This window comes from Sphaerodactylus townsendi, linkage group LG03, assembly GCF_021028975.2.
Source record: "Sphaerodactylus townsendi isolate TG3544 linkage group LG03, MPM_Stown_v2.3, whole genome shotgun sequence".
In the NCBI taxonomy this organism is placed as follows: Eukaryota; Metazoa; Chordata; class Lepidosauria; order Squamata; family Sphaerodactylidae; genus Sphaerodactylus; species Sphaerodactylus townsendi.
In genome coordinates, this window is record NC_059427.1 from 76,462,391 (window position 1) to 76,480,388 (window position 17,998).

At 40.0% G+C, this 17,998-nt stretch overlaps 1 protein-coding gene across 1 annotated transcript in view; it reads right to left on the reverse strand.

Moving 5' to 3' along the window:
• CYFIP2 (cytoplasmic FMR1 interacting protein 2) overlaps positions 1-17,998 on the reverse strand; it is a 65,809-nt gene that overhangs the window by 2,491 nt on the left and 45,320 nt on the right. The window contains exons 21-27 of the mRNA XM_048487971.1: positions 17,788-17,931; positions 17,004-17,094; positions 15,604-15,734; positions 10,494-10,566; positions 9,984-10,078; positions 922-1,160; positions 342-489 (exon numbers count right to left, since the gene is read on the reverse strand). Of these exons, the coding sequence (XP_048343928.1) occupies positions 342-489; positions 922-1,160; positions 9,984-10,078; positions 10,494-10,566; positions 15,604-15,734; positions 17,004-17,094; positions 17,788-17,931 (921 nt within the window). The remainder of the gene's footprint in view (positions 1-341; positions 490-921; positions 1,161-9,983; positions 10,079-10,493; positions 10,567-15,603; positions 15,735-17,003; positions 17,095-17,787; positions 17,932-17,998) is intronic.

The following is a 17,998-nucleotide window of genomic DNA, read 5'->3' on the forward strand; positions in this document are numbered from 1 at the left end:
ATGGCACAGATTGCACATAGCCGGACTGCCTTGCCCAATAAGCAAAGCTTTATGAGATTCTTGGGCCAGAGTTTCTCCCAGTAATGCCATAAAAGCTCCAGGCAGCCACATTCCTACATAGGCTCCATGTCAGGCGTGATCTTATAGCCTGGCTACACAGGAATCACTATTCACTGTTCTGCTAGTAAACTGGCTTCTCCAGTCTGCCCTCAAGTCCTTTGCATAATCTATATGTTCAAAACTGCAACATTCCTGAAACTGAAAATACAAGTCTTGGATTATTAAGGTAGTTTGCTGTCTTTAAGAAAACACAGGGACAGTTCTATTTGTTCCCAACTTACCACATTTTTAATAATTTCATCCTTCCCATCCTGTCTCTGCACCTTTAACAGGTGGTAACAAAAGTCAAAGAGATCGAAGCGCCTCTGTTGTCCCAGGAGAACTATGATTGAACAGCCAGCCCAGTTCAAACCATCACCAAAACATTGCCTTAAGGAAAGGAAACATGACAATATTTAGAGAAAATTGGTACGTGATATACTGTACAGTTGCTCCTAAAGTTATACCACATTTTTATACCTGATTTAAATACAGAACACAGTATTAGAACAGCCAGGCAAAGCAGCCTGTGTGCATGGTCCAAACAGACCAGAGACATTCCCAAAAATATATCACTAGACTTTACCCATGGAATCCTGGATTCTATTTCCAGTTCAACAACAAAATACAGGAGAGGCAGCAGAAACAGTGCCCTGTCATTGGTAAAATGGCTCATATTCACCTATGTAAAATCAAAACCCAAACAAGATGGGATTTATAGTTTTGCTATAACTGAATTCTGGCAGGGAGAGAGAGAGAGAGAAAGAGAGAGAGTCTTTAAAATGTATAAAACAGAACTCAATGCAAAGTAGGCCTACTCACTCGGCAGTGAATTCATTTGTTCCCACAGGAATGCAGTAGACAAACTGCATGGCACTCCAGAGCCGGTGGAACTCAACACATTCATCTACATGCATGACACCATTGGTTGGGGGAGGGCCACGCCAAATGGGATCCTGGAGGTAGTTCCGAATGCGTGTCAGAATAACTTCAAACATGGACAGGCCACAGCACAATCGCTCCTTGGTCAACAAGTCTCCTTCACGAGCTATGGCTATTTGCTGAGGAAGGAAAGAAGCCCAACAATAAGATTAGGGCTAAGAGGTCATGTCTAATCTTCACGCCAATCTTTTCCTTACTGTGTTTTGTACCTCGCAATAAATTTCAGTTCAGAGATTACCTGGCCTTCTAAGAAAATCCAATTAAACTTTGTGCCTGAAAGCATTCTGTCGGCTTGCTGTTTTCATTGTGAAGGTAAAAATAGTCCTAAAGTCTCATTACTTTGTTGAAACAGTCATTTCTTGAAGGATCTCCTTGAAAAAGGTAATCGCAAGTTGGAACAGAGAAGCTGAAGTTTCCTCCTCTAGCAGGATCTTTTTATCTTCAAGATTTCCTGCACAGTTTTGTTGTTGCTAACTTAACACTTGTATGCTAGTTACTTTTTGCATAGAAGTTCTAGGACTGTATTTCTGAGACAGACTATATAATGAAGGCTCACCTACCATTGAGTATGTTTTGCAGAACATAATTTCTTTTACATGCCTGTTCATTAAAAGAAGCTGACAATTACAAACAACTAAAATCTGAAACTCCATATTCGTTTTAGTCATCTGCAAGCTACATTTTAGGATGGCCTGTTTAAGATACATAGTGGAATGTGAAAGTCTAACTGCAAAAGTAATTTTCTACAAAGATCTTAATGTAAGTTACGTGTTGAAGACAGAAACATGATAAAAGCACTGCATGCTCTAGTAGTACTTTTATATGCATTTTAATTTTTGAGACTTTTAGCATGCTTCTACCCTACTGCTACCTCAAAGTAGTTGGAATTGTTTCCCCCCTCCTAGTTTTGTAGCAGTGCCAGAAAAATCCACATTTTATAATATAAGCAGGCCAACATGTTGAAATGAATGAGGGTTGCAGAGGGCCATTTCCTGCAGAATTGCCTTGCAAACTGCATGCTGTCATTGGAGATAGAATACTAAGATAGAGCATACAAATATGCAGCACAGAAATGTGAGGCAGAATGGCAAGATGAGATAGGGGCAGCACTGGGGATGATTAAAGAAGCCTTTCAGTCCTAGACTGTCCAGTATACACCACTAACCCTTTGGAATGCAACTAACAAGGAACACTGCACAATGGATTTAAATAAATTGCTTTGCAAGAGGACGTTAAGCACAAAATCCATTCATGCCACTCTTTATGTTATACCAGCTACACATATCATTATGATCAGGTGTCAATACTCCCATGAAGGGTTCATCCTTCATTCCCTAATGGCACGCTAAAGGGAGAGATCTAGTATGTCACATGGAACTGTTTCAGCCCTGGCTATCTGTAAGTGGATAGACCAATTTTTAAACCTTTACATAATAAAAATGGATGACATGAGAGAAAAATACCACTTTGGAAAATTCTTTCACAGGAATAACAGGATACATGAATGTAAAGTAAACCATTCATGAACTTAATAACATTTTGTGTTTCACACTACACCTTTTTGTACTGCAATACTGATATATTGCACATTTTTGACAGTAAACCCCACCAAACTGTGGAAATGTCCTCTAACTGTGAATCAGATAGGGTAGGAGGAGTTTATAACAGTAGTATTCAAATGAGATCTTGACAGTTTCATTAGACATTTTTCAAGGACTTCGTTTTGACAGTGGCCATGGAAGTCTTTGGGCTTGCAAGACTTTGGGGCGGGGGGGGGGGCTTGCAATGCATTCTAAACACTCTTGGGGGAGAAGAATTTTGGAGGTTGATGACCATTAACCCCTCTTTCCCGTCCCCCTGCCTTGTACTCTGCTAAGGTACAGCAACCCCTGGCGCAGTCTGGAGTCAAATGAGGCAGAGGGGAAGAGGCCAGGTTCTTCTCTGTTGTGCTCATCTTTGTCAAAGGACATGAGTAGACCTGCCACCACATCTGATAGACTTGGTGCAATGACTACTGTCTTATTTCTTTGTAAATAAATATGATGGGTGCAAAATAATGTTTATTTATTCTTTTCTTTCCATATCTATATATTGTTGCCACCAGGAATTTAATTCCAACCCCTTTTTTATTTTCTCCTAAAGTAGTGGGTCCAAGCTTTAAAGCAGTTTCAAAGGGCTATGTGGTCCTAAGGAAATTACTAGAGGGAGATTCCAGGTTAAATTTAACAAATTAAATGTTTATTTATGTTCTTTAGCTTAAAGGTTTCAAGAAATAATTTACAATAAATAAAACAATCTGAGGCAACAACCTCTGCTGAGGCAACTTTTACTTCACTTCAATCCACTCTTTCACTCCTTTACATTTCTGAGACCCTATTAGGATTTGACTGCATTTCTAGTCTCTCATTGTTTCAACCTGTTTTGGGGCAGTTCTACATTTTGCATAACACTAGGCTGTTAACATCATCAAAATCTCTTCTCACTATAAGTTTAATACTGACAGCCTCTCTTTCTCTGTGTTCAGCACAGTCTCTTCACAGTCAGCTCTCCAGTGACAACCAATCACCTCACTCTCTCATCCCCCTTTCACTTACCTCTCATTTTAAAGAAACACACACACACACACGTTTTAAATCATTACAGCTGGCCTTCCCCCAAAAGTCTGATTTTACATCCTGAAAAAGGGAGAGGGATCAATAATGGAGGGCCTGATTACATGTGTTATGTGTCATCACATTGATCCTCACCTGGGAATTAATGGCCGCCAAAACATCCTCTTGTTAACAGCCTTACTCAGGTCTTGCAAATGAAGGGCTGTGGCTTTCTTTATTGAGTCAATTAATCTCATGTTGGGTTTTCCTCTTCTACTGTTTTCAACATTTCCTATTGTTATTGTATTTTCCAGTGACTAAAGTACAATAGCTTCAGTAGGCTGTACTTTATCAGGCTGGAAAAGTGTGTGAAGTGTGTTTAGTATTTCCCATGTCAAAATTATGTATACTGTATTTTTTTTTAATTGTCCATAAAAGCACCAGGCTGAAAAAAACATTCTCTTTGGTTTGGGTTTTTATGTGTGCAGAGATTTGGTAGGAATATTCAAACATTATAGATAGATAAAATAGTTCATAGAAGTGAACATAATTTATTCTATCATTTAAAAGAGGTATTGATTATATAGTCTGATTATATAAGACTTTATAAAGAAAAAATACATATATAATAAATGGGGGGAGTCATTTTGCACTTTTGCCCTCCTTGAAAAAATGTAGATCCACTCGTGTCTCCAACTACATTCACAATAATAGATTCAACCAGAAAATCAAGTAGTTGTACCAAGCCAGGTTTTCAGCTTGCCCTGAAGGGGATGGGCATCCCCAGGCCATGGTCTTCTAATTTTCCTGCACATAGTTAAACCTCACAGTGTTTCATTTCATCAGAACAAGAAGTCTGACAATTAGTAGTTTCTTCCCTCCTCTTTTCCCTGGCAGGCCTTCTCCAATCTCTCTATCATTACTCAGTAACAACACTCCCCCAAAAGTTCTTAGAAAATTATGAAGACCAGACTCAGCTTTAGCACCTGGCTTCCTTAATCCAAAACCTGTTTCAGTTGGTAAATATTGAGATTAGCAATTCCAACCACAGTTATCAAGATATAGTTTCAAGGTCATTGTGATGGAAAAGAGAGGAAGTAATATTTAAGTGAAAGAAAATTCAAAGGGAAGAAAATAATAGTGTTACAATATGCCTGAAACCTGGCTTCAGAGAAGGACTTCTCTTTTCTAATGATTATGCTTAGTTACAGAAATGTTAGACTCATGCCAGTTCACAGTTTAAAAAGCCCAGCATTTCACTGGTGTTTTACCAGTGTTTCCACAGTAAATATGTAAAATGCAAAGACATGTTGCATAGTTCTCTATTACATTCCTGAATGCTAAGGTACATATGCCTTTTCTTCACTTTTCCCGGTACTGGTGCAGCACGACATTCAAACAAGCTGATTACCCTAGGGCCTAGAACATTCCTACCTTCTCAGTGTGAATGCAATGCCCAGTAGTAATTAGGATTGACAAGAGGTCTAGAGAAAATAATGTTGTGTCCCTTTAATAGATGTTTAATATAAGGTTGTTCATCAGGTGGTATATATTTCAGTGTCAAGAAAAGCTTGCTGCTTGTTTTTACACATTGCTTTTACACATGTACCATCTTAAGCATCCCTCTAAGTCCATTGAGGCTTTTAATTAAACTTCTATTAAAGGGAAAACACATTTTCAACCTTTAGGCAGTTGTCAACACTAAAATGAACAGTTTTTCCAGAGCAAATAACTCCAGAGCAAATAATCAGGAGTAAATTACTATACAGCAACAAGCTCCAAGACTCTTGTGCATATGAAAAAGTGAAAAACATTTGTATGCTGGTTCCTATGTTCATCCAGGTCAGCCATGCTCTCCCTGATTCAGAGGCAGCCATGCATATAATGTAAGCTGCAAGGTGAGCACCTTGCATGGGAGTCCAGTTTGTACAATCTCCCAAAGCACATTATTTTAAGACAGAACGTTTATGTATGTATTTCAAAAGTTTATATACATGTTTTCCAATATTGCTCTAGGTTGGCTGTTGTGGCAGTTTCTGGACTGTGTGGCTGTGATCTAGTAGTTTCAGCCTGGAAAACCACAACAGCCAGTTAATTCCACCCTTCAACAATACATTGGTGCATGTTGTTTCCATAAAACCAAGCAAAGCAAACATTCTAGCTACAAATTTTGTAATTCTGTAAGATAATTAAAAGGCCAAAAACATATTGACTGACTCCAAAAGCCTTTTAAACAGTTTTGCTTTATGCTTTCTTCTGGGTACCAGGGAAGACGTTACTTCCCTCACTTCCTTAGGCAGCCTCATTTCATAACAAAGGGGTTGCTACAGAAAAAAAGAACTTTGCACAGGCTGATACACTCCTAATTTGTTTTAAATGCTGGAAGGGAACATTGCACAAAATTGGTCTCTGAGTAGGATTGCCAGCTCTAGGTTGAGAAATACCTTAAGATTTTGGGGTGGAGCCTGAGGAGGGCAGGGTTTGGGGAGGGGAGGACTTCAATGGGGTATAATGCCCTAAATTCTACCTTCTAAAATAGCCATTTTCTCCAAGTGAACTGATCTCTGTTGCCTGGAGATCAGTTGCAGAGGCATATGGGGAGCAAATGGCGCCCCCTGTTCAGGGGCGGGGCTCATGGGTATGCCCCCACCCCTGAACCCTACCTCTGACCCCCGTGCCTTTAAAAGCTGGAAAACCTCATTTTAAAGGGCACGGAGACTGGGGGGTGGGGCTTGGGGGTGGGACCATACCCTGAGCCCCACTCCCAGCCTCCGTGCTTTTAAAAGCATGTCCCTAGCCTCAGGGCCAGCTTCTGCTCTGGGGAGGGCAGAAGTCATGCTGCAGGGAGCCTGGGAGGCCAGAGCCCAGCTCCTGCTCTCCCCATGGCCTGGGGAGGGCAGACGCCAGCCTCCAGGCCAGTGATGTGCTTTTAAAAGCACAGAGGTCTGGGGGTGAGCCCACACTCACTGAGCCCCACCCTCTATGCAGGCTGGGGGCAGTGCTATGGGGTGGGGCCCCATCCCTGAGCCCTGCCCCCAGCCTCTGTGCTTTTGAAAGCATGACCCTGGCCTGGAGGCTTGCTTTTGCTCTCCCCAGGCTCTGGGGAGGGCAGAAGCCTGTCTGTAGGGAGCCCAGGAAGGGGGAGTTTCACCACCTGCCATGGCGCCCCCCCCTCCCTGGAGCTTGGCTCCGGCTCTTCCCAGGGCCTCCCCATGGTATCCCCATATCCCCAGGGTATCCCCATGTCCCCATATCACCCTGGTATTCCTTAGAGGTCTCCAATCCAAATACTTGCCTGGGTCAAGGCTGAGAATGTATGAAAGGCCAAAGGACACCCAGCAAGTTTCCATGACAGAGTGGGTATTTGAACTTGAGTTTTACAGATCCTAATCTGACATTTTAACCTCTATACAACGTTGGCTCTCCTTACTTTGGTTGCTAATAATCAATAGATAATTCAAAATGGAGGATGAACAAAATGCTGATGCAACAGTCCAGTGAAAATGAAGTTATTTTCTTCCTACTGACCTCAATTGGACTATTTAAATTTAAATGTAGCCTACTGAAAAATATTTTTGATCACATATTTCCAGTAGTGCAGGAGGAAGTTTATGGCACTTCCAGACATTCATTGAACTGGCTCCATACCTCATTCAGCTCTCTGCCAGCATGGCCAATTGGCCATGCTGGCAGGGGCTGATGGGAATTGTAGTCCATGAACATCTGGAGTGCCATAGGTTCGCCACCACGACTATAAACTAACCATCCCTTACGAAGAAAAGGCATTCGAGAATACTATATTTTTTCAAGAGTTAAAAGACTCAGATATATAGTTAGTTAGACAGGCAGCTAAGCATTATTGGGTGTTGCGGGTTTTCTATTACTGTGACATGCCTCTGAAGATGTCAACCATAGATGTGGCCAAAACGTTAGAATCAAAAACTACCAGACCATGTTCACACAGCCTGGAAAATCCACAACACGCAGTCGATTTCAATTGTGAAAGCTTTTGACAATACACCTAAGCATTACATACACAAAACATACATACACACAGATATTATCACAATACTATCTCTTCGACAGGAATTTGATGACAGAAGACCTTTTGTCCTTTACCTTAAAACAAAGTTCAGTGTGGCATTAGTAAATAGGGACCTTAATTGTTTTGTTCCTTTTTTCTTTGAACACTGAAGGTCAACGATAGGAAATTGTTGTACAAAAGATGTTTTTGGGAAGGTGATGGCACAATCCTAGGTATACTCACTAGGAAGTTATTAGTATTGATCTCAGTGGGGGTTCTTCCAAATAAACTTTAAGATCTGGGGAAAAGAGATGCTGCTGGTTCAGATAGGACACTGAACCCTAGTTTTATGATACATGAATGTGCTCTGTGCTGGTATACTTCCACTTTCCTACATGTTGTGATTTTTAGTTACTTCCAGTGGTGGGATTCAGAAGGTTCACACCACTTTGGCAGAACCGGTTGTTAAAATGGCGCTTGTAAACAACCAGTTGTTAAATTAGTTAAATCCCACCACTGGTTACTTACAATTTAGCACAAACGCTAGTATATTTATCCAGGCCACCAAATTCTGGTTTGCAACTCATCTTTCAAACTGGGGGTACAAACCAACTCCAACTGCGATTTGCATTACTGGTCTGGAGAAATGGAACAGAGTACCATGGCTTGTGCTAAAGTTCAAGTCATCAGTGTAAACATAATGCAATTATAACTAAGAATATTTTGTTCATGTGCGCAGTCTGGGATAAGGTTTAACACCAAATCCATTTTTCCCAAGACCCTGACCAAAAAAATTCTCAGAAAGGCATTTAAGAACAATTCTTAAATAAAGATATGCATCTACACCCTGTCAGAGTATCAAAGTGCAATTGGTCTACTCGCTAAGTATACACTTAATACTAAACATAGTATAACACACTTTCTGAATAAGATACATACTTATTTAGAGCATATTTAAATGCTCTCCTTAAGTAGTTCCTTAAAGGCATAATGATACTTTTCAAAGGCTGCAGTTTTGTATCCCAGTTTTACAAGCTTCTTTTCCTTGAAGTCAGCAAGCTTAACTACAGGCAAATGGCTGCGGAAGTACAGCCTCAGTTAATAATCACCATCCCTTTCTATGGAATTTCTCTTTCTGTGTCATTCCGTTCCAGTCAGCTCTCATGGTAAGGGATAATAATAACACCACCAGACAATCACATATTGGCCCTCTCTAACTTTGAACCATCTCTTCCAGAAATGAAGTAGTAGCAGTCCATTGCTTTAGACATGTTGAGATGAAAATGTTTCTTATCATACAATCACAGAGAGGGACAAGACTAAAAGACCACCACATTCAACTGTCTTCAAATCTACACAGCAAGCAGAGAGCAGCCATGCTGTAGGAAAGGGCTTGCAGAGCAAATAGCTGGAGATGACTGGTGCAAATGAGCCAAACCACAGGCTGCAGAAGAAAGACAGACAGAACTCCCAGGGTCATTTCAGCTCTGGCTGGGGATTTTTAAAAATTAATTTAAGACATGATAATACTTTTCAAAAGTTGTTTCTTAGCATCCTGGTTACAGGAGCCTTGTTTTCCAAAACTGATGATCACTTGGGGCCACGTCACATGTTTCACTGGTTCGGTATAATATTGTTCAGTGTTCATCAAAAAATGGTCACCTGTACCACCTGTTCCCTTTACCATCTCTTTTCCACCTCATTATACTGCATGTGTAGACCAAGTCTTAAACTTAGGCTACCTTTTATGTTGGAGGAAATTCCCAGCATGATGTATCTGATTCATGTACCCATTGCCACTAGAAATGTAAGTTATCCAGAAATTTTAAGGCTATTGGGGAAAGGGTTCATCTGAAACATTGAGGAAAAACTGAAATACTTGAAATATGTTCTTATCAAATGTACATTTATTTTATTGCTTTAAGAATATAACATACTTCATTTATAATGTTGTCATCTGTTACACTGGTGTATTTATATATTTTCAAGTATAAATGCCTTGGTTTTGGTAAAAGAAAATTGCTCATATTATAAAGAGAGAACTGCAAATTGTGGCAACAGAGAACAAGCCAATTCCCTTTGTTCTTTGGATTCCCAGTGAGCAACATAAGGGGATGTAAATGCTCACACCCAATACACAGAAATTCACGGTCTTAACTTTGCTTGGCCATAGTGATACATCTGTAGATGAACTACACAGTGCAGAACTGAAACCCAGGTCACAGCTGGAAAGACTTCCTGTATCTCAGGGATCAATCTTGGGGGGTGGGGCTGATGTGAAATTTTGGGCAACCCACCCAATGTGTGGGTTTCAATGTCATCCTTACCTGAGGTGTTCCCAGCCTCTCTATTAAGGGAACCAGGTGAAGTGGGGCATATTTGGCTTCGAGACGCTTCATGCGTACCTCCAAGCGTTCTCCTTCTGTTAAGCGAGCAGCAAACAGTGAAATGAGAAAGCAAAAACAAAAAAAGGTCTAGCATTTCAGTGTCACCTCCCAACCATCCTCCAACTCTGGGACCAATGTGACAGAACAAAAACAGAGTAATGCATTGTGAAGAAGGAACTGTGATTACAGCCACAACACCAGCACACTTGTAAAAGGTTCTTGTTTTTTTAAAAAAACAAATGCCTTGCTTTTGTCAATATGGCCGTCAAATTTTACCTTTCATATGGATTGTTCAGTGGCTGGCTAGGGTTTTTTTTAAAGCCTTCAGCCCTGAGGTTTTAAACCAATTGCTTTGGAACCTACTAATAAAGAATATGTATCTGGAACTTTATAGGTGTTGCACAGTTTTGGGAATAATGACTGATATCTGTTCACCTCTTCACTCCTTACCTTTGATGTAGACCCTGGGCAAAATATTTTGGAAGGGAGCAGCATGCAGCAAATCACACACTTCTTCCTGGGACTGAGGCAGGAGGAAGAAAGATAAAAGGAGTTAAAAATTCCCTAAGGGATTGGTTCTTCAGCTAACTGAAGGTTTGGGGGCAATACGTTGATTCATTTGCCTCAGGAGGGCTTAATCAGATACAGCCCAACTTGCACAAACAACAGAACCAGAGGAAAATCCCATGTGACTCAAAAGTAACAATTTATACAAATCTTATACCAGGTAATTTGTTCTCTGAAAAATCTGGAGCTTTGCAAGTGGTTCTTTATCTTATCCAGTTACAGAGTCTAATGCAAGGCTTGTTCAGTCAGTTGTCCAAACCTTGGTGCTGAGTGGTGTGGCATTCTATCATGATTCCAACATGTGCCGCTCACTGTTAACCCAAGCTCCTCCTACTTTTGTGTGATACAACATCATATGCTGCAAAGGAGTAAGGGAGTGTCTGCACCAATTGATCACAGACAACCATCTGCTACATATTCACTGCTTGTAAACTTTACCTTGGGGCATTTGTAAACACAGCATTATGACTTGGTCCCCAGACTCCTCTGTTGGTAACACTTACCATTCCAGTCTTAAGGTAGGGGCAACAGGTCTCCTGGCCTCTGAATCTATTAGGGCTGAAATCTATCAGAATTCCCTGAGGTAAAATCTGTTCCTAACATGGGACCTTACAGATTCTGAATCAGGCCACTTACCACTCAAGATATTGCTCTTTCTGGCCTGGCTGCCATCTTTTCCCCCTTGCAGGGCTAACAGCAGCAGAAGGAGGGAGGCAACAGGTGAGACCATATTGCAATTCAACTTTAAAAAGATGTGACCATAGATCTCCCCGTGTATTGTGTATTTTGATTCCTTACGTTCTGGAATTCATATCTGCCTTCTTTTGTGATTCTGACTCAGAGGTATACCAATCATGCAGAGCCATAAGGCAGAACTACAAGTTCCATGTATTTCAAGTATCCTTTCTATAGACTTTTTTTCTTTTGTTTGCGGCTGTGCTACAAGATATCCCTTTCACTCTGCAGTTTGTGAGAGTGGAAAACACTTTTCTTGTCACTGTGGGGGTTTTCTCCTTCCAGGTGGCTCCTTTGGGTCAAAGGTTGCAAGAATGGAGGTTGCCTTTTTTATTTTTAAAAAGCCCTTTAAAGGTAATATTGGTATTGCTTATATCGATATTGTGGGGGCTGCTTTTGTGGCTTTTGCATTTTAAGGGAAATGCCTGCTATCAGTCCCAAAAAGAGTGGAGGGAGACTGACCTTTCCACCCACGCTCCTCTCAGGGATCAACAGCTGGCTTTTCCCTTAAAATGTAAAAGCCATGAAAGTAGCCTTTACAATATCGATATAAGCAACATCAATATTACCTTTAAAGGGTAATATCAATCTTTGCTTTTGACTGAAGGCAAGACTGGAAGTGGGAGCAGGTGAGACTTTTCACTGGAGCAACATGGGGGCAACAGACAGTGGGGCAGCGTCTTGTGTTTAAACAGGGAAATGCAAGGAGACTCCACTGTAGAAAGACTGAGGGGCTAGGAGCATCGTGGAAAGAGCTCCATGCATAATGGATTTTTAATTGCACTGTGAAAACTAAACTGTACTTTAAAAAAATGCAACCCCATTGGCTACAGTCTTCAAAAGAAAAAAAAGTCTACAAAATATGTCATTCCATAATATGTAACTCCCCCCTGCTACTTTTAGAAGGAACTTGTACTCAGAACTCATTCTGAAACTTTTTAACTACTACTGAGTGACTTGAAAATAGTGGCCAGGCCTGGCTTATCATCTGTAGCTCCTACCTTAAATGAAATGGGACACCACACATAGGAAACCAATTATAGTATCATCTAACCACATGCTTAGTAAAGAAGCAGGGAGGTGGTAAAAATGACCTAAATGCTATAAACAATTAGTTTCCTATATAGCTGTACTTGCCCAGAATTAAATTCACAAGCAGTGACCATAGCTAAATGGTTTTCTGTAGTTTCACCTTGTCACTTTTTCATTTCTTTTCAGGATGCCCATTATTGAGCCTTTGTTTGTTGCTGTGCTAATCATATGCCCCAACATCAGCACAGGAATAATGAAGGAAAATGACAGACAAATGTGTTGATTAAAAACAATAACAAAATGACAAGCTGGAATGACATCTCAAATAGCTTTACTTGGTAGCTGATGCTTCAGTTTACTGTTTGAAATGCCAAACTTAAAGGAAACCAATGTTTCTCACAGTGCAAAACAACCCTAGTTAGGGACCCCACCCAATATGAATAATAGAGAAGCTGTTTCAGGTATGTTTGTTGGGTACATCTTGGGGGAAATGACTGGTACAGACATGGTCCAGGACTTGCCACTTAAAGCGGGTGAAACTTTGGTGTTGCCTCCACTAGATTAACATCGTTTAGAGATCTCCCTCCAAAATTCATAAAAGAGAGCTCTGCAGAGTATAGATTGTGGCCCACACAAAAGTATATGGAAGGAATTTGTTTGCTTTTAAATAAACTTAATCGAAATCAAGACTCATCGATATACATTGTAACCTTACTGGCTATTAATTCTTGGTGACAATACTATTTCTTGGGGCGAAAGACCCTGTAGCTTTAAAAAAAAACCCCAAAAACCATGTTCACGATGGGGCTGGAAGAGGCCTAAACGAGAACCACAAAATGAGAAGCAGCTTGAAAACACATACAGTTAATCAAGTTAATCCAAGCCGCAGACACACAAAGAGGCGAGATCTGGGAAGCAATAAATGCCAAAGGAGCCTTGAGTAATGGTTGGTAGCGAATTCTGCATGAGTCTACAGGGCAGAACAGCAACAAAGTAAGCCACAATGGCTGCAGGCTGCATGCAAAGAGGCAAAACACTGCAAAAGGAGGAGGTATCACTGTATCTCTGTGCTAGGGACACATTTAGAATGTTGTGACCAATTTTCCAATCTCCAGCTTTCTCATAGTGTCAAAACTATGTACTGTTTCTGATCCAGGATTAAAGTACAATCCTGTATAAAGTTACTTATCACAGGACTCCACTGTTACTCAATTACAAAAGCACCTTTAGAAATTGGTGTATTAAATCACAGATTTTTGAATACCACTGTATTACTTACAAGTAGTTCATTGTGTAAAGAGATACAAGTGCCTCTTACTTAATAAGAAAGACACTGGAATATTTTGGGAATATTGGTCCAATCTCATTTTATCCCTAGGATGTCAAGCGCAGAGTTGAATATTTCACTGAGGAATAATACAACATCTAGATGCTCAGGTATTTCATAATTATTATTATTACCCTTACTGTTGTTATTATAACTACGTCTATGGCTGAAGGAACTCTTTGAGAATACAGGTCTCTTCTGCCTTTCACAGGAGACAATGATGAAGCCTTATTTGCACATACGGGCCTTTATTACATGATCATTTTGAGACCAGTTGTGCTCCATAGCACATTCTGAATATCTAATTGGCAGTGCAAACCTAATCATAGCCACACCATTCTAAGATTGCTGACATCTACTGACTTGGAAGGATGTGGCTCCACTCAGGACTGTATCACAAGTTCTTTATATTAGTACATTCGTAGAATAACTTGTCTTTGGAAAAGAGTTTTTTAAAAATTGTGAAGTGATTGACATTATGATGTTCAGGAAATCATCAATTCAGAAGGTCTTTGTTAAAGACCAGCCCACTAGAAATACATTTTTTCCAGCTAGAAATAATATTTGATACAGAACAACGTTTGTTCTTTTGTAGCTGTGAAATTAAGGAGAAAAAAAAATAAGCTTGTGTCAAAATATTTTCCCTTTAAACAGCTTTAAATGCATCAACCTACTGTACAACTGTACGAAGTAACTATACAATAGTACATTCTATATATTTTAGAGCCTCCAGAAAGGCCAAAGGAATCCTACAACATCCAGAGGAATGTAGTATTTTAATACAGAATCAAAATCATTACTGAAAAACTTAGCACTCCAAAAGGATAAGATTACTGCACACAATTATGGATTTGGCTGCCTGTTCCTTTCAGAACACCATAGGTTCATCTATTTTTTCATAGCATATGAGAGACTGCTCTTACCTCCATGCCGCCATTCTTTTTCTTGTTCCTACAGCAATATAATATTAACTATCTAGTATTGTGTAATTACTACTGGAAGCAATTAATTGTATTAAACATCCCATTAGAAGAAAAAGGTGTTGTTCACATTCAAACACAAATTGGATATTATGTGGATCAGATGAACCAACATATTGTCAATGGGAGAAGGCATTACTCAAGAGAACTGTGATACTTTCTGGAATCCTAAGAAAACATCTGTTTGTCTTAATGGAACATATCTTAATGGAAGATACAGCAGGTACCAAAAGTACTAACTAGACAGTTATGAGTACATCCTACTTCCAGTTTGCTTCGTTGGGTGTCCGCGTGCTAAACAACAGAGTCAGGACAGTATAGATATCTTGAAAAATCAGGTGCTGTTTTTGCAGGTTTGGATGTCAATGTCATGCAAAGAATCCCATTTGTGTTGATCTAACTATTGCAGTAATTCCTGAATAGCAATATGTAGACATGCAAAGGATAAGCCAGGGATCAAATTAAGGGTACACATGGCCTGCAAGGACTGGCTCTAGAAAGAATGCTCACGCATCCTGCATAAAGACCACTGTGCAACTGAGCTCCAAATCTCACTTTACGATTATAGGATAGCATGGTTAGGAGTTCATACTATTGGTGCGCAATGACTCAGCCCACATAAAACTATATGATGATCAGTAATGATTTCTTCTAATCAAAGTTCAGAACATAATCCAAACTCATTTCAAATTAATGTCCTTGAAAAAGCAATTTTTACATTTTGATTTCAGCCAGTTATCCCCTATGTACTGCTTTAAAGCTGACATTACATCTCCTTCAACATATACATTTAAATTGTACAACAGCTGTTGGATGAGAATTTGGGATGTCTTATTTGAACTATGTCCAAATTGGCTTATTGAAGCACTTGTAATATTTTTCAGCTTGCCAATGTTCAAAGGAATTCATTGTAACTTACCAAGGCCTGCTCTATGAGAAGGCAGAAAAGAATGGCATTACCCACTTCCCTCAGACTCTGGAATACATCAGTCTTTAGCTCTGCATATTCAATTATGTCCTTCAGCTGGTGATGGAAAAACTCCAGGATTCCTTAACAGAAAGAGGGGAAAGAGGGGAAATTAATCTGATAGGAAAAGAGGATATGATAGGAAAAGGATGATTGCCACAAAGAATGAATGGGTTATGTTTTTGGAATCAGCTCAGGATCCTGAGTTGTTGTCTCATGTTCTCCCCAAGCATTTTATCCCTTATGAAACCTCTTCTAGTTAATGGGATTTTTCCCCTAGAAGAAGTCATCCTTCCTCCAGTGTTAGAAGCACTCCTTCAAAAAAAGACTCCTCCATTAGTAGAAGAAAATCATCAGATCCAACCCTATGCCTGCATCTACACTGCTCTGTTGGGCTGCTACATTACAGTTTCTCTTTAGCTTCTCTTTAATTATTAACACCCAATAATAAAGCAAATATAAAAAAGCAGATTAAATCAATTTGCAGTTATAATAGAGGCAGTCAGGGGGAGAGAGGGAGTAAGTAATACTGCTTTGTGAAGGCCAACCAAAATAAATATGTTTCTGGAAAGCCAAGAATGTACACTTTGCAGAGAAGCCTGCTCCATCACCAACTCACTACTACTGGAAAAGGCTTCTAGAATTATGCAACGGTTGAACTGCTGAAGTTCATCCACTTCCCTGTTTTTTTCCAATAGTGACTGCAAGTAGGTGTAGAGATGTTCCCCAACGCCTTGACTACTGCTCCAAGGTCCCCAAGTGTTGACTGTTATTCACTGAATTCAACTTTCCCAGTTTGGTTTTAGTCTGCAATGGATTCCTATGCAGTAAATAGCCTTTCTGCATGATCTCCTGATGGGATGCTGCTGGTAGTTTTTCCATGTCTTCACTTTCTCAGGAGGCTTCATACATTTGTGATCAAGTGTCTAGTCAGAACATCCCACGTAAATAGATCCTGATAGTGCCAGTGTGCGTGCTGGATAGAATGTCAAACCTGAACCAGACAGAATAGTATTCCAACCCCTGCTGAGTCATGAAACTCACTTGATGGCTTTAGTTGAGTCACTATTTTACAGCCTACCTTATTTTAATGGGATTGGAAGGGTAAGCCCATTTTAACTCCCCTGAGTAATTTGGAAAAAGGTCATAAATAAAGATTAAAAAGTTATAAACAGCTATATTGGTACCAAAATCTAGAAAAGAAACAAAATAATTTAATACTCTTCAATAATCCCAACCCTAAAGATAAAACATGCCTCATGGATTTGATTATTTGGATTGGCTTCCATAAACAAAGATATTCATAATAAAGAGTTAATATTTAGAAAATCTAATGCAATTAAAGTACCAACCTGGAGATCCATATTCATGCCTTGGTAGTCGACATATCTTCGGCATAACCTCTATCAAGGTTTTCACATATTGAAGGATGGTCCCTTGTAACTATCAGAAACAAGTGAAAATAAAATCAACATTTAAAGGTAGCCTAATATAACCGAAGGGATGTGGAATGGTACAATATAGCCCAATCTTGTGAGATCTTGGAAGCTCAGCTGGGTCAGTACTTAGAAGGAAGATTTCCAAGGAAGATGCTGAAGAGGAAGGCAATGCCATACCCCCCCCCCCCCGCTTAATTACTTGCCTTGAAAACCCTACCAGGGTAAGTCAGCTGCAACTAGATGACATTTCATGCACACTGAACTGAAAACTCATTTAACTTTACACAGTGGTTAGTTTTGAGATGGACTCCCTTAGGCATGATGCCCGATTGGAGCAAATTGTCCAGTCTGCATACAGCCAGCCCTGTCTCAGCTCACAGATGCAGGGAAACCTCCACTGACCTGTCTTGTCAGATGTTTCTCATCTTTTTCCCTTTAGGGAGTGAAGTTCTTAAGAAATGGTAGCATATGGTGAAACTGAAGCACTTTTCTTTGGTGCTGAAACTAACCCAGAAGGTGGAGGATGCCCACCTTTCAAGGCAAACTCCTTAATAAGGCACACAAAATAATAGTGAGGCAGATTTTAGACTTAAACAGGATCAAAGTTTGTTGAATAGAGAGGAAAAGGGAATGAAAATAGATAACTTGGACAGAAGAAATGTCTATTTTAGCATTTTGCTTCAAATTTTTGTATTACCAGACTCTTGACAATCTTCAGCAATTCCTCCATCACGACAGCTATCCCTTGGTATCCAAGAAGACGACAGATTGTCTTGAAATGAGGAGGCCCCACAAAGTTGCGGTAGGAGCTATAAATATGGCTGTATGCAATGTTGAGTGGCTGGGGGAAATTTTTTTAAAAAGCCAGTTAATAGCATTATCATCTCAGAAGCTAAGTATCATCATCT